Below are 22162 nucleotides of genomic sequence, written 5' to 3'. Positions count from 1 at the left end.
GGGGGGGCGAGGGGACAGAGTTGTGTGTCACACCATGGGTTACCGTGACTCAGACGGCCAGCAGGAAAAAGATACAGTTGTTATGGCTGCTAGAATTAACATGAATTCCGACCACACGGTGCAAGGTGTAGGTGTAGGAGTGTGTGTTTGCCTATGACACGGATAAACACTTCAAAACACATTGACATACTTGAGTATCACACGAGAGGCTTGCTGAAACGCTCTATTTACAAAACAAACAAACAAACATCAGTCCATTTTGAGACATTGAGACAATGAGGCACAGAGCAACAGCAGTGACACCCAGCTTAGGTTTCAACTATCTGGGCTCGAACCTTGGATTAAAGCAGGGTTTAATTTACCCATGCTCACACAGGGGGGATGAGTAATTCTGGCAGAACAAAGGACAAGCTCTGCACTGGCCCTTATCACCCCCGAGCAGGTACACAAGCAAACACAATGAGACATGCACACGAACACTTGAGCACACAAGCACAACCACCCAGACATCTAATATTTGTAAGCAAACACAAATTTTAATGTGCGAATACACTGAGCACTGGAGGTCATGGTGATGAGTTGTCAACCTTTCTTAATATGAGAGGTGGGGTGAGGTATTAGGAAGCGTGGGTGGAATCGTTGGATTTAAAGTGTTCTTGCTGCCTTCATTACAATGAGGACTGATGACCTGGGTGCCAAGTGGAAGAGAGAGTCAGTGTATGAACTCATACCTGCTGAAAGACTACCCGAGATGCTTCTCAGTCTGCTAACACACTGCTTTCTCTGACTATGTATTTATGCATTTCATTTGTACATTTTTTTTGTTGGTTACTGCTCAGTGATTGCTGGTGTGTTTTGTGGCCTTTGTTAGTGTGCACTCCCACCACCAATCTTACAGACATAGAAATATATGTTGAATAACAACATGCATCGAAAATCCTAGATCAAAGCTTATTCAAAATATGAATCAAGCACACTGAAAAAAAATTAATGCCCTACTTTGAAGTTCACAATATTTGACATATTTTAGAGCATTCTAACTGTGAGTTCCTGAAAAGCACACAGAGACTGGCAGGGATTGGTCTTACATTCAACGTGGGGAGCACAAGCTACGTACTGCAGTGAAAATGTTTGAGGCTCCTGGCTGTAAAAGGAAAAGTACTTGTTAATTCCTACTTTTCAACCGACACTCACAGCTGGCTACACATTATCACCACTGCACATGCACGCTATTCATGGACCTTATATGAATCTGTAGGCAGTGGGTGTGTTAGTCCACAGAAAATCACAGATCACAGAAAAAAATGCCACTGGCAGCTGAAGTTTTTGTACAAGGGATCTCAGACAACCAGTCATCCCCAAACCCTGACAAGCACAGACAAAAGCAGTCGAATGAGTTTTCTTCGGGTGAGCTGATGTTCTCATTCTTAGCTGTCTACCCTCGACACTGTCCTCCTATTCTTCCCTGACATATTCTTTTCATGGTTCTCTACCTTGACCTCATTCTCCTGCTTCTGATCTGTTAAAAAGAAAAAAAAACAGAGGTCTGCAGACAGATCTGAGGCTTACCTCTTTTGCCCTTCACCTGATCTTGTTCTCACTTTTACAGTATTAGTTTGAATGTATGTTTGTAAATTTGTATTACATAAGAGTGTTGTATTATGGGTTTTTGCTAGGCTAGCTAGTTTCTTTAGGTCTGTTTATAGTGTGTCTTTTAGAGTTACACACATTCATACACTGAGCCTAAGTGCTCAAACAGAACTGCTATTCACGCACATTCACCAATGGAACAGCCATCAGGGGCAATTCGGGGTTCAGTGTCTTGCCCAAGGACACTTCGACAGCTGGGGGATTGAACCGCCAATCTTCCAATTAGTGGGCAATCCGTTCACTGAGCCACAGCCACCTCTGCTTTAATGGAAGTATTTCATGTTTGACTTGTACAGTTTTAGTATCTTTGGGATATTTTCCCAACTGGACTTGCATTATATCAGGGCCAATGCGGTAGGTTCTGCTTATAGATTTCCATGTGCAGGTAGTGGTCAGTTGGATATAATCAGTTGCTAAGGGATTGTTAATTGTTCCAGTCTGACCTGGGTAGGGAAAGCATGGCTCCAGATGCTGTGTACTTCTTGTTATGTTACTCACGCTGGTCCTAAGGCGGTGTGTGTGCGCTACAAGAAATGTGAGGCAGACTTATCTGTGTAATAATACCGATTTCTACTAAGATACAAAATACTTTGATGTGTTCTTCTACTGTTTTTTTTTTTTGCCATTACATGCCTTATTAATCGTTTGCACTATTTTTGTCTGCTTTATGAATAACTTTTGAAATCTATCAAAGCCACCAAGCGCACCTCTTGTAAAACAAAAAGTATGACTCGTTATGCAAACAGGAGAGATGAATGCCTTCTGGGTCTGGTTTTGATAAAAAGAAAGCTAAACTTTAATCTTTTCAACTCTAGTAAGATTACTGAGTGTAAAATCGTGGAAGTAGGCTCCTAATTGGCATAGCTTTCCACGACTTAACTTCTGTGCTCACATAATTCAGTGATAATGCTTATCTCACTTTGGAGCCTGACAAGTGTAAATTACCATGAGAACACACGGAGGGTTTAAGAAAAATCTATATCTAAACTAAATTATGAAGTGGACTATGAGGAACAACAACAAGGGATACATTACTGTGCATTATGATTAAGTGAATCAATATTTTAATATCTGAGTGATGTTAACATTGGAGCTACAGTGGTGCAGTTTTGTCAATACTTAATGCATTTGGTAGTTTAATTAGCCAGCTATTTGAGGAATACAGCTCGCTGTGCTGAAATATGGGCTACAATGACAAACAAACTCAATCATTATCCCAGCCGATTATGCCATCTTTGATAGTGCTGCACTGAATATCAAGTCTCCATATTTTTGGTGGGCTGGAGATTTTCCACTGAAAGGAGTTTACCATTCTCTGTAGTGTGCTATTTTTTTTTTACCATTGTATCTCTGCAGTATGCTAGAGTAGGATATTTTCTGGGGCTGTGAAATTTGCTTTTCAATCAGATAATGTCACGATGCATGTTTGCTATCACAGACAATTCAACAAAAGCACACATCATCCAAACACAGAAGGAGGTAAAAGAAAATATAGAGGCAAACACATTTAAAGTGACACACTTTTTGTGCTAAAACTATGGGAACCAAGAAGATATTTTTGCACCTGACTAGATAAGCACTCAAAACAGGCTGGACCTTTTCAGCTTGAAAGGTAAATACTGACTAAAAGCAAATTGCTGAGAGACAGGGAAAACTCCTTTTACGATTCTCTCTCGTGCAGTTACTGTACGTACAGAGAGATCTACAGAGACATGTATGATAAACGTTGGAAAGCGGCAAGACAAGCTAATATCCCTGTTTCACATAATCCAGTTCCAGAGTATCTGTGATTCCCTGTCACGGAAGGAAGACGAGGAGTGAGAAAAAGCAGCAATACAGGCTACTCATACCTGCTCTTGCATACATTCTTCAGCTTGCCAATGCTTGTCCCCATACAGGAAGCCCTTCCTACTAATATTTTCTTTTTTCAACCATCCCTCCCTCTATCCCTGCTCTTGCGTACTTAATCACTGCGTCAACTGTCAGGCGAACTCAGCTTTCCTGACACAAGTCTCCAAGTACTACACAGGGCTCCATGAACGATAAGGCGTTCCTTGAGTACCATTGAAACAGAAAATCAGATTCCCACATCCATGTCTATCGCTCTCGCAGACAAAGCTGCAGGTAAGAGATAGAGAAACTCAAGTTGTGGCACATGCAGCCTACCCTTGGTCCACTGGAAGCACTCCCGATTCCTTCCCTCCACACTCTCTTCTTTGGTCCATAAACTTTAATGGCTAACCCTACTGCAGACTAGGTGATAAAAATCAAGGCTCCTTCACTCACAGTCTGTAAACATGACTTGGTAGAAGGTCCAAAGACTGTACAGCGCCATTCAAATCCCTTCTATTGACTGGACTACTATATTTAAATTAGAGCACAACAAACTTGAAGCTGCGCTGATAGAGTTGCATTTATATAGAGCCTTTTCGCCTCTGTCAGCAGATGAGACCAATCCATATGATCATTCACTTACAAAGTGAAAGTGCTTATTATCAGCTACTTATTGCGAGCTGCTATCAGCAAGACCTGAAGGAGGCTGTGGTTAGCAGCTTCCCCTTCTATGACTCTGCGGTATGTTGAGGCCCACAAGTGCAGCAAAAGAAAGAAGTTGCATGCAATGTGGAGAAAGGATGCCCTTTATCATTGTATCACCACAAAACATGCTGCTGTACTGAACATCCTGTTTGTCACATCATTTGTTATATTGATTATGGCATTAGTATCAAGCTTTTGGTGTCTAGCATCAAGAAAACCCGGACAAACAATAGCTGAAAGAAGCCTGTAATTTTGTGTACAGTAGAGTTACAACATAGGCTCCTGTGTAGTAATTTCCTTACATGCCTGCGGATGGATAACAAGGAATGTGCAGGTTGCAATTCCATACTCTTATGTAACAGCAAGACGCCGCTGGCTAACCCCCAGGCCCGTAAGGCTACAGGCTATGCTGGGTCTCTCTCTCTCTACTTCGCTTTCTTTCTCTCACACACCCACAAACACATGCACAGTAATAGTACTATAATATGCTAGCTCATGCCTGAAGTGGTTGATAGCTCTCTTCTCCAGAGAGCAGGGCTATAGGGGTTGTGAAAGTAAACAGCTCGGATCAAACCAACTCTCAGCTTCCTTTGAAGAGTTGGACTCAATTACGGAGATCAATGGTGCAGCCCAGAGGTGGTTAACAGCCTAGACAGGCAGACAAGCAGGGATTGATGCCCCATAATATCTACAGAGTCTGCTCCTCAATGACTTGAGTGTACAGTGAAATTCGAGGCGCACTGCATCCTCGCTGAACATACATGTCGGGACACAATGAGCTCTGCCCTGAGGATACGCACACTGTACCTGGGACCATTTATCCCTCAGTAATAGGGGTGTGACGAGATCTCGCGCCACAAGATCTCACAAAATTAAATTGTGAGGATAATTCTCGTCAGGTGAGTCTCATGAGACTCATGCAAAAGACATTTTTTACATACTGTCAAGCCACACAGCAAATGTATAACTGATAAGACTCACGGAGCTAATCGGCTCCGCCCAGCTGATTGACATCAGTGTAACCCGCTTGCTGTGAGTCCAGACAGCTGTGACGAGTGGTAATGTAGCTGATAAGAGTTTTGCAACACAATCATCTAAAAACTGAAGCCTGTTTGGAACTGTGAGCTACACTTTATCGGAGCTGCTGAAGTTAGCGTGTCTGGATTTGTGGTGAGATTTCTGCCTGATCAAAAGTGTTGATCTAAAGTGGTTTTACATGCAGCATGCAGTCCCAAACTGTGTCGGTCAAATGATCTGAAGGGGATAACGTTACTACCAGTGAATAAACAACGTAATGCACCACAGAGTAAAGGGCAGGGCACTTCTCATCAAATGATGACGATAGTCTTGTAATATTCTGCCTTTTCTCTGAACATGTCAGAGAACACAGATAGCATATGTGGTAGAGATTCTGAATGTGCAGAAAGTTTTGAACATGAGCAGAAAAGCTGCTGAAACACAGGAGCTATTAAAGGAGTTTATAACTAAATTAAAATTTAATAATTTATCATTGAGGTGACTAAATCAGGACTCAGCAAGGATAACATTACATGAGAAAAGTTGATCTACAGGAGAAACAGGTCTGAAAGCAGCACAGAATGACTGAGAGCTGCACTGCATTATATTCTGTTATAGTTAGGCTATAGAGTTTGAATTGCCACCTGCCACCTGAATTTTGTGTTGGTGCTGTGTTTTCTGGTGCAGAAAAATTCATCATAATCAGGAAATAAAGTGTTTAATGCTCAAATTTTTCATATAAAGAATTAAAAAAGCAAATAGTGTTAAAATCTCGTCTCATCTTGATCTTGTGAACCTAATCTCGAATCTCGTCTTAAGTGCCTCGTAATTACCCCTCCTCAGTATGTGAGATTTAAACGGATTTTGCTGCTATACATTTTCAGCTGCAGCAGATCGGGCTCAAAGCTGTGTGGGTGGACAGTTCTTCATGCAGTATGTCTTCAATAGATTGGTAGTGCTTTAATACTATGTATCTATCTTCACTTTAATTAAATATCATATAGCATGAACTTAAGAAAATACAGTAAATAATATTAAAATAATGAACTAATAGAAAATAATGAGCTGTATGTGACTGTGCTCATGGTTTTCCATGTGTTTTAACTTGTGTGAAAGATGTTACTTGTATGTGATAAGACTTAATAACACACAGCCCAGTGTCAGGTGTGATTGTGTATCCGTGTTTGCTTCACTCACGGTGCAAGAGGTGAGTTGCAAACCGTAGCTTAAAAGCACTGGCAGCACACTTGCTCTTACTGTGTAGGAGTTGCAGAACAAGCTCTCCTGCCCCTTCCTTTCTCATGGAATAACGTCAAGATAAGTCCATACAGAAGCTGCAATTACCGACGGCTCGCACCACCTTGACTTAGTAAACAACAAGATGCAGGAAAGAGTGGGAGAAGTGCAACAGCCGCTAGCTATTTTTGTTCCTCAGCACACCACAGCCATATTAGTTGCCTAAATGACATATTTGCCAGTTGATGTGGAACAACACCAACAAAAGAGCCTTTTGAACTAAATATACTGCTTATGTGAAAGTAGACTTTGTCCTTGGTGGCTATGAGATAGCAGATGAATAGATTCAGAAACAGTTTTCTTGTTGTGTACACTTCGATATATGAATAGCGCATAAGATGAAAAAAAAGAGATAAGATCAAAACAAATATATTTGTATTTCCTGGGGAAATGCTTCTTTGAGATGTTTAAAGGCTTCCCACCCCCTTTGGGTGTGCAGAGGGGAAACAATGTTGGCTGATTTATCATATAATTTCATCTATACTAACAGAACGGAACAACAAAGCAGCGACAAGAACCCTTTTGCCCCACACTCATTTACTTTTCAGGCCTCCTGGGTGAAGAGAAGAAGAAAAAAGCAACGTGTCATTAACAAATTCAGAAGGCAGACTGCTGTACAAGTGATGACTTACTTTCACGTTTTCACACAGCGATGCTCAGATAGAGAGGGAACTTTATGACTTACTCATAAACAACATAAGATTGCAGTTGCAGGGTTTTCATTGTACCCACCCACCATGAACACTCACATACACAATTACCAATGCTGCACGTCCACACGTGCAGAAAAAAATCAAACTGTACAAGACCCCTTGTCTGACTGGCAAACTCATCAGTGGCTCAGTTAGCCATGGAAAATAGCTGCTTTTACCCGCACACACACACAGACACACACAGCCAACAAGCATCAGCACTTTCCACCAGTGGCTCTCAAAGGAAACCATTACACTGCAGAAACCCACGGGAAGCCAGGCAGAAAGGGGATTTTCTGCACTTTTTTCTCTCTTCCTCTCTCCCCCTCTTCCTCTCTCAGAAAAAAAAGTAACTTACACTAAGCTACTTTTGCCAGAGAAAAAAAAGATTATAGTCAGCCAAGCGTCTAATTCACCTGTGACCCAGTAATTCATTTGGTTGATAATCTGCTATTGCAGGTGACTCGAACAATCACTGATATGATAGGTAGAGGGGCAAGGGAGGAGTTGGAGTGGTATGGGGTGGGCTGATTGGTGGAGGAGATATTTGATTAAATTTTCAAATGAATAATGCATTATGAAATTGATCCAGACAAATCCCACATTGAGGAGATTGGAGTAGGATTATACAGGGAAATGTTTGGGAGAGGTTATGACAAAGAGGAGGTTTCCTGAATGTGCACTTCAGCATCAAGTGGTTAACTGCTGTTTAATATTGAGGGTGGTGATGGCGCAATGGTGTGAGAGAACTAGGTTCAATTCACCACTGTGACCCATCCACCATTGTGTCCCTGAGCATTGGATAAAAGCATTAGCTAGATGAATAAATGTAATGATAAGGCAATTTGCCATGCCCCATTTATATGCATGCCGATAGAATGTACTGCTGGTGCACAGTAATAGATTATTTGAGATTTATCCCAAATAGTATATTGCACATGTGACAAAGAATGAGCACAAACAGTTTCTGTTTCCTCCTGTTTTTACAATTAATTGGATTCTGATGTGTTGCGGACTTTAGAGTTTTATCCTTCAGAAAATGAATACCAAGTTAAAATAATAGTTTGACATTTTGGGAAATATACTTATTTTGATTTCTTGCTGAGTGTCAAATGAGAAGATTGACACCACTCTGAAGTCTGTATGGTAAAAGTGTTGATGAAGTCAGCATCTGGTTAGCTTAAAAAACTGCAATGTGTTGTTTTCACACTTATTTTTTTTTGTAGTGGTTAAACAAATGAGACATAACATGTGAGCTTCAGGCAGATTTTGCTAAACTCACCTGTAAATGTTCTTTTCTTCGGTGTTACAAAATTAACCACGGTAATACTAATGGAAATATGCTTAATTCATTGGCACTGAACTCACCGTTTCCATTAAAGCTTCCATGTAATACTTGTTTATAAATAGACTGTTTACTAGTGTGCTTCACTTGTGTTAACTTGTGGCTTTACCCTGGAAAGACAGGGCGTCGCCTCATGGCAACAGCACCAGACATCCGCTCAGCAGTTTTTATAAGTAATTAGCTTCTCTGCTTAGATTTAGTTGCTTGCTTTTAATGAGCGTGCACTATTCCAACAACTATTTTCACAAATGACTGCACACACCCTCACAACAAAACCTAGAGTGCCCTTAATTTCCAACCATTGTAAATATTCACTGGCACAATGAGTCACTTTATTGAAGTGCATGTCAACACAGTGGAGGGGGTAATATGGGAAAACAAAGTAATTATCTGGGGCCTTCCTAAATGCAGTAAACAGGAGTTTGAAGTATTGTTAGCCAATGAAAATGATATCATTACTGTTGAAATGCTTTCGAAAGAGCCTGAAATGAACACATTGTTCCAGCATGACAAGTTACACTGCACACAGCCTGTCCTTGGGGTTTTTCAGGTATGATGTGAGACATATGTAGTGTTAACCTGGCATGGCAGTGAGTGTTCAGTTGTCAATAAAAATGCTTCAGAATGCTTAAACTTTCTATTCTCCAGGGTCAGTGATCATTTATTCCCCCTGAATTGTCAGCTGTCTGGCTCCAACACTTTTGCAAGTGTGCTAAAGTTAATAGGATTTTCTTTTTAATAAGAAAAGGTAGACAGAGCAGAGCTTTGAAGGCAACCTCACCCTATCTGTACAGTATTTCATGTTGAAGAAGCACTTTACAATTTATTACTATGTCAAATGTATCAGTCTTATGAAAGGCAAATCCCATTCACGTTTTGGAGGCTTGCCATAAAGTATATATTATGAATCCATAATATTAAAATCTGCCATGTTTTTTTTAAGGATGAGATTGATTTATAGGCTTTGTTCACAAACAAGACTGACTTTACCCCTCTATTATTGGACTATAATCTATACACTTTCCATGTAACTGGCCGCTACTAATCCATGAAAAGTACTATCCAGTTGCTCAAGCACCTAAAGCAAAATTCTCATCCACAGGTGTTTTATTTCCACCAAAGTGATAGCTTCACCAATCATCATACAAGCCAAAACAGGATGCTGTCTCCTTTCTTGCCTTATGTTTTATCCTCTCATTGTTGCCTATAATTGTGCATGAAACTGAGGCCACTGGTGACAGTTAACAGGAGCAGTGTTAAAAAACAAAAATCAGAGGCTCCGTAATCAAGTGAATAATTAGCAAGGCTGTCAAAGCACATTCATTTCAACTTAGAAAAATAAGTTGAAATCAGGGAGAATTTATGAAAGAGGATTTCCAAAGAGACTTTGTGATGCCTGATGGGCAGATAAAAGAGAGGCAAATGGAGGTTCACAGAAAAGTAATTGTGCAATTCATCAAGTGCACTCTTTGTTGCCTGCCTGGCTGGAATGTGAAATTAAATGCACATAAATGAGGATCATTTATGGCCAGTTGGAATGAGTAGAATGTGAGAGCAGCAAAAGTGGATCTTCTGTGTACAGTATATCATATCATAATCACTGGGACTGCAGAACTTTTCTCTGGTGAAAGTGAGGCTGTTACTACACATCACACTGTAGCTGTATGCTGAAAGCCTAGAGTTTCTCTCTCTCTCTCTCTCTCTCTCTCTCTCTCACACACACACACACATACACACACACTCACAAGTGATGCCCGTAGCCACCCCTCAAGTTCCCGCTGTTATGATTTGGCCCCGTCACTTGCCATTGTCATGATTGACAAATGTCAAACCTGTCACCATCCATGGAGCTCACTCATCTCTGTTCTGATTGGCAGGAGTCACACCTCTGCTAACTTTTCACAAATTATAAAGAGTTTGTCAGTAAACCGGCCAATGGTAGAATTTGTTATCATGCACACACTAACATCTTTAACCACAAAACATCTTTGAGTCACCCATTTCTCTAGATCTAGTCTAAGGTTTGGGCCGCTGGTTTAATCCCTGAACTCAGCAGGCTAAATGTTCAGGATAACCTCCCTCATTTTCACCATTGTGCTGCTCTTGGGAAACCCCATCTGCACTAATTGAGCTTCTCAGTGGCCAACAGATCAGGTTATAAAACTAATGTAGGCAGCTGTGGCTAACGGGTCATCCATTAATTGCAGGGTTGGTGGTTTGATCCTCCTGACGGTGATGGTGGTCTGTTACTCAAAGAAAGTACTACTTTCAGACGCCACCCTGAATAAATAAAGGTTCACAAATATGACAGTATGTTCCATGATACTTTTTATAAGTCAATATATTGATGCAAGTAAGGTTTGAAGCTTTGACGTTAGAAAGAATAACAGAAACCACAAAAAAACATGAACAGACCTTTTAATAATGCAGGACACTCAGTTATGTATTGATTGTCTTTGTGACATTTTATGTGTTGACATACAAGAAAGTATGCATCCATTGGCATGGCATGCATCTACTACAGCAGTAGACCTAATACTAGAAAAGAGGAAAATGGTTTCATAGTCCTCAAAGCCAGTACCATTAACAACTATGTTACATTTTATGTTGCATTTTCTGCCTGGCAAGACTGCCAGCGAGCAAGAAAGAGAGAGAGGTCACTATTTTGACTCATTTTAGTATTGCCAACTTCAACAGCAGTACTTTTCAGTACTTGTGACATTGGCTGACATTGCCACCATGATGGTGAGTGAAGCAAAGTGGCCATCAGACAAGAGACAGTCCTTATCTGAGGACTGTTACTCTCGTAGGTTATCACTGCTCAGCTGTCCACCCAATCACTATGAAGACCTTTCTTGGATATCTCTGTGATTGGTTCTTGTAAAAGTGTGTTTCTGTGTGTGTGTGTGTGTGTGTGTGTGTGTGTGTCCTCTAGCCCTCTCTCACTGTCTGTTTTCCTGTATGCTTCCATCCCCTCTCCCGTTCTGGCAGTAAACTCGCACACTTACAGAAAATTCCCACCACATTGACACTCATCCAGCTAAAAGCAAGTGGCTACGCCAAAAATATGTCAAGTCACAGCCTTTTACACATCACGATTATTGACAGGACAGGATTAACTGAGGCTGGGATTCTCCATACTTCAGCAGTTCATAATTGGAGCGACAATTCACCATGGAACAGTGGCTGCTTAAACTCCCTCCTGAGATGTGGCTAATATCTGCCAGTCAAACAGTTCTCAAATCAGAAAAAGAGAATCTACAATGATCACAAGAATGCAACATTGTATACGGTATGGGGTGACTCACATTGTGTCCTGGATGATTTCAAGTTGCTTTATTAGCTTTATTCTCTGATTTTTGCATTTACATGCAGAGTCTGCTTGAAAGACATCTAGTAAAGTAAATTCATCCACAAACCTGTGAGACCACAACTGGTGGAGCATGTTGGCTTTTGACAGGATATTGTCTGTCTGACAAACCAATGTATTGCCAGTGTATATTACTTAAATAGATATAGACTGCACTGTCTAAGCTTTTTTTTTTGTAAATTATGGTTTGTCCAATGCAAGAAACTAAGTACTAACTTAAGGATGTGATCAGGGTCCCTTTAATAAGTAGTGTCATGGGCGTACCAAGTCTTAATGATGCACATGGGGAACGAACAGTGGATGGCCGGGTGCATATACACTTACCTCGGAAACACATGGCACCTGAATGTAATATGGGAAGAAGGTAAGCTGGCAAAAGCAGTGTGATGCTTTTGGCAATGTTCTGCTGGGAAACCTTGGGTCCTGCTGATGTGGACACGTACCACCTACCTAAGCATTGTGGCAGACCATGTACACCCTGCCATGGAAATAGTATTCCCTGATGGCAGTGGCCAAGTGGACTTGGGCCAAGTCAACACTCCAAATTCCCCAGATCACAATCCCAAACAAAAAGTCTGATACATGGAGGCCCACCCTCGCAACTTACAGGACTTAAAAGATCTGCTGCTAACGTCTTGGAGCCAGATACCACAGCAAATCTTCAGAGGTCTAGTAGAGTCCATGCCTTTAACCTACACAATATTAAGCAGGTGGTCAAAATGTTATGGCTGATCTGTGTATTCTTCCACAATACACTGTGTGACGATTATTAAGATAAGTACAGGGCTATAATAACTTCCTCCTCTGTATCTTGCTGCACATCATTTGGACTCTCCGTGTATTTGTTCACTGATAATAAAATGCTTCCAGGGTACAAACAACTGGAGTTAGGCAATCCCTTTTCCTGATTTCTGACCCAAAATGTAACTACATAGGGAGACATAACAAATGGATTGTAAGCATCACATACACTACATTAATTATTTTTCTGTTGCAAAATCATATTTGAACTAGTATGAAAAAGTTCAAGCCAAGGACCGACTGGAAAAAAAATCCAACAATGCCTCATCCTACCAATGCTTTGGGACCTCTCTCATACAACCTCTATCCAATTTTCTCAGTGTGTCTGTGTGTGTGGCAAATAGGTCAGTAGTTTGAGATGGAACTCTGATCAGCTCTTTCTCCATCGCCCTCTGAATCAAAGATATCTTGGTCTATCCCTTTAGTGCAGATAGTGTGTGTGTGGTTGTTTGTGTGTGTTCATCAAGCTGCTTGTGGCGGCCAGAGGAAGAAATAGCCATTATAGTAATACAGTAAAAACCCCTCTGCTTGTGTTTTATTTGATGGAATACATTTTACGGCATCTTTATGGAAATGAGCGGACATGCACCATTTTCCTCTTTTACTTAGATGAGGTCTTTTGTTTGTCACACTACGGTGCACATCACAGAAAGCAATCAAAATTCCTCACCATGGCTGGTAGTAGGAATGCAAACTGAAAACCGCATTACACGTTTATTCCAGATTGCAGAGAGCAAAGGCAAGATAAATGAGGCTGTGATTACAGAGAAGAGCTTTTCCAGAGGCAGCTGCCCTATCCATTTATACCACAAGAACACTCAGTAATAGGTTTACACTGACAACAAACCATAGGTCTGTCATCAGCAGGGTGTCTTAGAGCCTCTTCACAGAGGTAAGTGAGCGCAAACCTGATGCACCCAACACCCACAAATAATCTTATTTGCTTCTTTCATTTGCTTTTAACTCAAGGTTCTCCATTTATCTTACCTCTCTCAGATGAGCCTTGCTCTGATTTCTGATGAAGATTTCTTTCGAGATAATGAGTGGCATGCTTCCACTCCAACCTCAAATGCAGGTCAAAGGTGTTTCATAGATGAATCTTTAGTCTGTATTTAAAATGTAACTATCATTTTGTGCATTCTAGCATTACAGCCAGAGATGGTTATATCTTGTTCCTCATTTAAACAGTGTTCGAGACAAGATGCAGCTAACTAGTTATACTTTGAATAGTATTTGTTTAAGTCATTAAGCCCAAAGATTTGGCTGAGCCTATGATAAAATTGATTTAAATGAAGTGATCTCTGTGAAGTATACTACTTCTCAAAGTGAATATTTCTTGATTCAGTGATCAGAATGTGAGCTGAATGGGAATTTATTGCTCCTGGGAGCCATTCAAAGTGCTGTAACACATCAGTGACAAAGTAAGGCTAGCCTGTCATCCTTTGACAACTAGGGCTTGGGGGGGGGATCACTTACACCTGAGAGATATCTAACCCTGTCGTACTCCTTCTCACACCTCCATCTCCCTCACTTATCGTTCTCTCAGCCCTGTGCATGTTCTCAAATATTCATGACCATGCAGCCAGTGTCATTATAGAATATCTAAATGGGAAGCCCTAGGCAGAGGGAAATCATTCTACGATGAAATTTTCCAGTCCTCCACGAATGTTAAAGCACTCATCTATAAACATCGCTCCATCAGTTCCCGCCCCTTCACTGTTACAATGTCTTCCCTTCTTATTTCCACTCCGAAACTCTAATGGTTAATAGACACCATGGTATATCAGACAAAACTGTAAATATGTCAAGTTGTAAAACAAAACTATAATCCATGTGTTACCATGTGTGCTGTCTACTTTCTATTGCCTTGAATCAGCTCAACATCTGCTACCGGAGCTGAAAGTGATATGTAAACTTTTTGACAGCTGATTTGTAAAACACACACAAACACAGCAAATTGTCCCCCCCCCCCACCACATGATCACTCTTTCTCTCTCCCTCTCAAAAAAAAAGGCAACATTAAATGACTGAGCGGTAGCTGAGTGATTCCCGATCTGCCGCTTAAGCGACTGGGGGCTGACGCATTGTGCCAGCTCATGTTCAGGGTCACGCCTGTGTCACTTAAAGACTCTCTAATGAGACCCAGACAAGCACGCTGTGCCCAGTCGAGCAGAGCAGAAAATCTAAAAGCCAACCCACAGTGTGAGAGCATTGGTGCCTGAGAAGAAAAAAAAAGAGATAAAGATCGTCAAGTATTGCAAGGCCACTACATGAGGTCTACTGAGAGAAAGGGAGAGTGGGATTTTGTGACATTTTTTTAAATGGCTACAAAAAGTTGCGATGCAGCTCATCATTCAAAACTTTTCCTTTGAAGGCAGTGGGGTGTGTGGAGATGACTGAATGTCCTGTTAGTCTGTTGGTTCCAATGCTGTGTTGAGTATCAGTGACATTGACAGAGTGGCAGGAGCTACTGAGAATCATCAGTCAGAGAGAGAGTGAGGGACAGCGTGAAAGACAGAGAGACGTTCAAAACCCCAAATTCTAAAGTTAATAAAATAGTGTATAGTATTCATTGTCTGTACATTATATTACTGTTAGAGAGCACCTACGTAGGAAAAGTCCCCGTTTTGTTTTATATAGCAATCTTATAAACCTGAATTTAGGCGGTGAATATTTTACCAGGCATCAGAAAAATATCTTTGTCTCTAGGCATTAGCTTGCCTGACCATGTGTTCTGTTTAGTAAAACCTCTGGTGGCAGCACACTGCACAACACAAGAAATACTCCTAGGAAGACGGCAGGGAACGAATGGAGAGTTTATACAGTGTTGTGCTCACATGGGTATTGTTCAACATGAATATTCAATACATACCTTAGAATAAACCATTGTGTTCCCATTTCAAGCAAATTTCATCTGGGATTATGTTTCGAGGCTGAATTCAAAGAGGTAAATGACCATACAGATTTGCACACAAGTTAATGTAATTCTACAGAAATGTAAATAAAAGAAAATGGTGTGCTACATGATACAACTCAAAATAAAGTAAAATGATCTACAAATTTTACGTTTCAACTAATTTTTGAAAAGTAATATACAACTGAGAATTTTCATTTTATGTTGTTTTTAAATGAAAGTACAAGATTTTTGATTTTTGAATGATCTAAACACCTGGCCCTTTGATTTGTTTACACTAGTTGCAAGCACAGCAGCAAAATGGGGGAACAGTGGTTGAATATATTATCAGCAGGTGGCGTTTGCATTGGCCTCAAGTCAGTGCCCCTGTTTCCCTTTTTTACCAAGAGACAAGAGGAGCAGAGTCAAATGGCACAAATATACATTGTCCCAAATACTACAATACAGCAAACCAAATATGTATGCAAGACTCGGTAATGTCCCTGCTTCAGTTATCGTAAAACTTTGATTAATAGCTTTTATTTGCTTTTATTTGCAAAAAATCACTGAATTGACCCTGCCTATATTTGGGACAGGCCTTTAATTACTTTTGCACAAAACTGAAAGTTAATTTATTTCAAACAGTATGAATATTACTTGTATAAAAAATATTATATCAAATAATATCAAATACATTAATTCGTCTGATCTAGCTCCGACAGGAAGCTTGTGCACTTTTATTTTGTAGGTAGCAATGCTACAAAAACAAACATACCCAACAACACGGTGCAGGATGAGAGAAGTGTGGCGGAATTTAGCAGACAAAGAGTGATGGACTTCACATGGCAGGATTCACAACTTGGAATAATTTTTATGAAAAGCAGTTTTGATTCTTTTGATCGGTGGACGCTTACAGACTAAAGGAATATAAATAATCAAGGAACTGACACATTTGGACTTAACGAGTGCTTCAAAGGTAAGGGGAGTCAGCACTTTTGATTGAATTGTGGAGAATCTAACCGATCTAACGATGTGTGGCATGTTCATACTGACACATTGATTATAAGTTTAAACGTCAATATTTGTATACATCTAAGCACCTGAAAAGCGGGCAAACCCATAGGGTTTAAGAGGTTTATACATCCATAGAACTATAAAAACCAGACCAGGCATCTAATGGAGACCTGCGTTTATTTGTCAAAATGTGTTCCCACACCAGGCCAGTAAACGGGAGTAAACTGAAGTTTTAGGGTAAATTCACGTCTCAGGAGACAGAAATTCCTGTGCACACAAAACAATGTATGCAAAGTTATTTTAGATGACAGAACCTGTGCAGGTAGGCTACAGCTACTTAACATATAGGACTATAAATTGTGTTTACATGTATTATGGTCTATTAGTTATATGTGTTTTTTTACCCAAGTAATTAAAAGCTTATATTGAGTCTGTCAAATTAGAATAGAATAGAATAGAATAGAATAGAATAGAATTGGCATGTTTACTGCATATCCTACAGGGTTGTTTATGTGACTGCATAATAATCCCATTGAATGAATGAAAATATTATGTCAATTATCCTGAGGAAATGGTGTTTGGAGATGTGTATAATGAGAAAAAAATATATCAAAGTAGAGGACACAAAACTCTTACATAAAAAAAGGTTGAAGACTTTTGAAGAGGGATAAGAAACTGTCTAAGCAGGTGGAAAAACACACACACAGCACACAGTTTCACAACACAAGCAACAAAACCCACCCACCTCGGTGCAAGTAGATTTGTTTCAAGCTACAAAAATTCAGTCAAACTGTAAGTACAAAAATTAGAGGCCGTAATGTTAGACATTTGCAAATACTAACCACTGCAATAATTGGAGTCTTTACTCATCATAAAGCTCATGAATGTTTCATAGTAATATAGTAATAGTTATGCCAAATTAAGATCTACACACCCAGGGTTGTGTGGGGTGCTTGATCAAAATCATGCATACACCCACACTGAAGAGCATGTTTAAAAGTATGTTTAAAATGTCTGCATCAGAGGGCCCAGCCCATTCAGGATTCTATGTCTGGCTCCCTTCCCTATTCCCACTGATATGCCGGCTGGTTTTCCCAAGGGATCAACACCAAAGAACGGCATGCTCAGATGCTCATCGAAGGCTCCCCACCCTTTTCCGTCAAAACGCAAGGCAAAGGTCTTGGTCTAAGACTGACTTAAAAGAATGATGACTAACATGATGCCATAAATCACTGCCTGCTATCAATCAGTACACCTCAGAATCTGTAGGATAAACTTAAACAAGATTCTGCTGCAGATTTTTCACAGCTTTTCATGTTCATCCGCTGTAAAGTTTAAAGCTCAGTGCTGCACATCCAACACTTAAAAGATTCACGACTGGCTTTGAGCACATTCTCGTCATTATCTCTCTCTCACTCTCTCACACACTGGATTTTCAACATGTGAACATACAACACACACACACAGAAACACAACAACTGTTTACTCACTGATTCCTGGCTCTTGTCCTTTGCATCATACACACTCAGCTTGACTAGTGTCTCCGGGCTGGCAGGATACTCTGAAGGGAAGGTCATCCCCGTCAGAAACAGCGGGTCTTTGTTCGCCTGTCAGAGAGAGGGACAGCACAGAAACAGGGTGAGATACTATGTGTGTGTTTGTGCGTGTGAGCATGTGTGACAGTGTGTACCCTCAAGCACACTGATACTGCAACACACATGTTCGTAGAAAGAGCAGGAAACCAAAGGGAGAAACAGAGCGAGGGAGACCTGGGTGGGTAAATGAGCCAACAGCTGGGCTCAGTCTGTCCTCCTCCTCCTGCAGGCGTTTCTCCCCATACCTCTCGCCTCCCCCTGCTGCCTCTCCTGGGCACAAAGGAGTAGATAGAGCTCTCCCTGGCGGGTCTACCTGGAGCTTTGGCATAACTACAGTCTCCCAACTGGGACCGCAGGCCAGAAGCAACAAATGTTGACAGGTAAATTGGAACAGTGGCAGGGTGGCAATGGGATTAAACCAGTGCTCACAGCAGCCGATGTTGGGTCTTCAAACATACCAGAGGGCTCCATGGCATTAGCAAAAATTCAATCACAACTTTCCTGAAATCACAAAAACCCAGTTATCACCTTGCCAGGGCTTGTTTTGCATTGGCCTGCAGAGACCTTGTTTTCATTACACGGTAAAAACCTTAACAAGGATGTTACTGGTATTAACTTTAGACTGAAAGCCCTCTCTAAGGCCTTTGCAGTGCCAGTAGAGTGAGGACCTGTATGTCACTTGTTTCACCTGTGCAGTTTCACCTGTTGGGTGGAATTTTCTTAACACAAAAGAGAGTATCATAAAACAAGGCAGGTTTCTCTGCTAGTTTCTAAAAAAATGTCCATAGTTTCAAGAACATTCATTCATTGTCAAGGTAATTTATCATGCTCCAACAATGTTCTTGAGACATGGGAGATTCTTGTAAGAAACTTGTTTAATTGTTATTTAAACAACTTTATTTGCAAAACAACCAAGTGGAGCCACATCAACTGAAAATTGTGTTTTTGTGTGAAAATTGAGTGTATTAGACACATTTCTTGTAGTATCCTGAGGGATTCTGCTGGCTCAGGTGCATACCTTATCCCAGGCCTTCCAACCCAGCAACCTTTTCAGGTAATCTCCCTCACAATCATCCTTTTGTTTAAACTGAATCTGAAAGCCCCAAAATAAACTCTTCAAAATTATGGAAGTTTGTAGAATAAATCCTAAAATTTTACTGCACCAGGAGCTGAGGGGCTTTCCTGGGAACACTCGAGGATTGTTTAGGCATTTGGTGTTGTCTGTTTGAACCAATTCAAAATGATGTGTGTTTATACTGGGGACTTCCTCTTCCTCTGCACTGATGGGTGTCTATAGACTGCAGCCCTTTGGGACCTTGTGGGGACAGGCTGGGGAGTGGTAATGAGACCAACACAGACAGGCTGGCAGACATGCATGCATGTATGGTCGCACCCTTGAGTTAAAAAAAAAAAAAACATCAGCAAAGAAAGTAAAGTTGGTCAGTATGGTTGAAATCAATAACAAATATAATTGTAAATGTGTATCCACTATGACTTTAATGTCAAATGTGGGCAAAATCGCAAATTTTTTATTCTAACTGGTGTGCATAGTAATGTGTGTTTGTCTGTGTTTTACTGCTTTTTGTTCAAAAAATAAATAAAATAAAAAATGCCCTCTATTATTCTGTTTAAATAAATTAGTGGTTTAGAGTCAGTGTGTGGGTGTTAGTTTTTCATCGATCACAGACCTTAGACATAAGATGCCTGAACAATGGCTGATTATTGCCTCAAAACGCATCAAAATTGTGTTAGTTTATTCATAGACAAAACAAATGCTAAATCAATGGTAAATCCCCATAACCACAGCTCAGGTAAGATAGACACAAAAAAAGAGTCATTAACTACAAGATCTGAGTCGGAGGATTGGGAGCCACCACATGAAGCGACCTGAAAAGAGTGTACTTAACACACACACACACACACACACATAAAGACAATTATTTGTTGAACTGCACAAACACACAAAGAAGGAAAACACAGACCCACCTCCTCACCGCACCACTAACCCCACTGATCCTTCAGAAATCTTTCATGCGCTGACGGAGGGGAAATAAAACAAGTCTATTGCTTCTTGTTTCAGCCTCTCTAGACATGGTAATACCAGTCTTGATGCCCAGTGCCATTTTCGCCGCTCAGGCACGAAGCTTTGTGGTTTGTGTACTCCAACATCCTAAACACACAGCCCGATTCAGCACAGTGGGTACAGACAGAGGAACCAGTGCATTTCTTTTAGCTCAGAGCAAATCTGTATATATCAGTACTGTACACTGACAAAAAGACAGACAGAGCCATTATACTCAAGAACGTACAGGTACACACACACACACAACCCCTTATACCTCCCTCTGGCACACTGAATAGGCCTCATTCAGACTTACCAGCATGCTTGGCAGCCTCAGCTGCGGCTGAATCTTCTTAGCGCTACTGATGGGCTGAGATGAGCTAAAGTGTTAAGCCCGTCTCCATTTACACAGAGAAGTAAGCCAGTCTTTCATACAAGTGGTCAACATATGCTATGGAAGACAGCTGCCCCTCTCTTGTCTTTTTGTCCGTTTGGGTTGCAAACCTCGGCGGAATGGCCAATTTAGGCCATTAGAGGGTGTGTGTGTTTGTTTGTGATTGGGTTGGTGGTGGTGGGGGGTTGAATCTTCCTACAAGGACGTTATTTTCCTCCCCTGACCAATCATAATTACATACACACACACACACGCACATAGTGACTAGACTTTTTGGACATGTTCCAGTGGGGGGGGTTCTTCGCTTCACTAGCATAACATCAAAGGCTGTTTTATCCCTTGGCTTTGCATGACGTCAAATCTCCCTCAAGTACCACCACTCCTGGACCCATTGCCCATGTTTTAGTAACGGGATTTTCCTATGAGATACTAGATAGAATTTTTGTGTTGGCAGCTTCAAATACACTTTGTCGAAGATGTTTCCTGTTGCACTTTAGAGATTTAGAGGGCTTTAGATTTTCTACTTAAGTTGTCACTGGTCCTTTCTGTTTTACCAACAGAAGATTAAGATACAGTACCCGCACAGAGACATACACTTGCTCTGTGGAGATAAAAGGGGTCTGGCTTTTGGGGAAATATGGCACTGTGTCCTAGTTCCATATCGTGCAGTGTATGAATATGACTGAGTAGAAACTATGTACTATTGTTAACAGTGCACTATTTGGAAAATTAGTGTACAAGAAATGAATGTATTTTACTGCTTTTTACTAATAGGAAATGAAACCAGACCTGCACCAATCAGTGTTTTCCAGATTTGACAGATATAAGCCAACAATACAAAATAACCCAATCAGAGCCTCAAAGCCAAAGTTTCAACTTAATTCTAATGAACCGAAATGCCATTTGGTTTGGTCATCATCAGTCATTGTATGTCAAACCTACTGGACTCAGTGCTCAGAGGAGAGGAGGGGACAGTTCAATAGAATACAGCCTAACTTTTCCCATGGGGAAACTACCCAAATGCAATGAATTGTACAACCCGGTCTCACTCCCAAGTCGTCACATATGGACGCTTGGTCAAGAGCCATAATCGTCAGTTTGTGACGCACTAGGGATCCCTTTGATGTCATAGTTCGACGTATTGAGGGAAGCCCTGTTGTGTCAGTTTTTGATGGTAAAGGCAAGTATGATATTTAAGAGAAAAGACGAAGTAAGGAGGTGATTGGGGTGGATAGAGGGCCAGAACCCGGACCTTGAAGCAGGAGAACAGGGTTTGTGTCCCGTGCGAAACAAAACATTAAATGTTTTTATTTAGGCGAGTGAGGTAAATTGACATTAACGTTAGTTAACTTAAGTCTTAATTGACATACATAGCTATTTTAACCCAAACCATGATCTTTTCCTAACCTTAACCAAGTAGTTTTGTTGCCTAAACCCAACCAAGTACTTTCTGTGCCTAAACCTAACGAAACTGCAACGTTTCACGACTTTAATT

The 22162-nt window shown here is 40.8% G+C and overlaps 1 protein-coding gene across 2 annotated transcripts in view; it reads right to left on the bottom strand.

Moving 5' to 3' along the window:
• inpp4b (inositol polyphosphate-4-phosphatase type II B) overlaps positions 1-18474 on the bottom strand; it is a 135083-nt gene extending 116609 nt beyond the window's left edge. For both annotated transcript variants that reach the window (XM_046047798.1, XM_046047797.1), the window contains exons 1-2: positions 18386-18474; positions 18107-18223 (exon numbers count right to left, since the gene is read on the bottom strand). In XM_046047798.1, the coding sequence (XP_045903754.1) occupies positions 18107-18193 (87 nt within the window). In that variant the 5' untranslated portion in view covers positions 18194-18223; positions 18386-18474. The remainder of the gene's footprint in view (positions 1-18106; positions 18224-18385) is intronic.
• Positions 18475-22162: the final 3688 nt, after the last annotated feature.

The sequence above is a fragment of the Micropterus dolomieu genome, linkage group LG04 (genome assembly GCF_021292245.1).
Source record: "Micropterus dolomieu isolate WLL.071019.BEF.003 ecotype Adirondacks linkage group LG04, ASM2129224v1, whole genome shotgun sequence".
In the NCBI taxonomy this organism is placed as follows: domain Eukaryota; kingdom Metazoa; phylum Chordata; class Actinopteri; order Centrarchiformes; family Centrarchidae; genus Micropterus; species Micropterus dolomieu.
The sequence above is the reverse complement of the archived record's forward strand: the minus strand, read 5'-3'. Positions and strand labels throughout refer to the sequence as shown.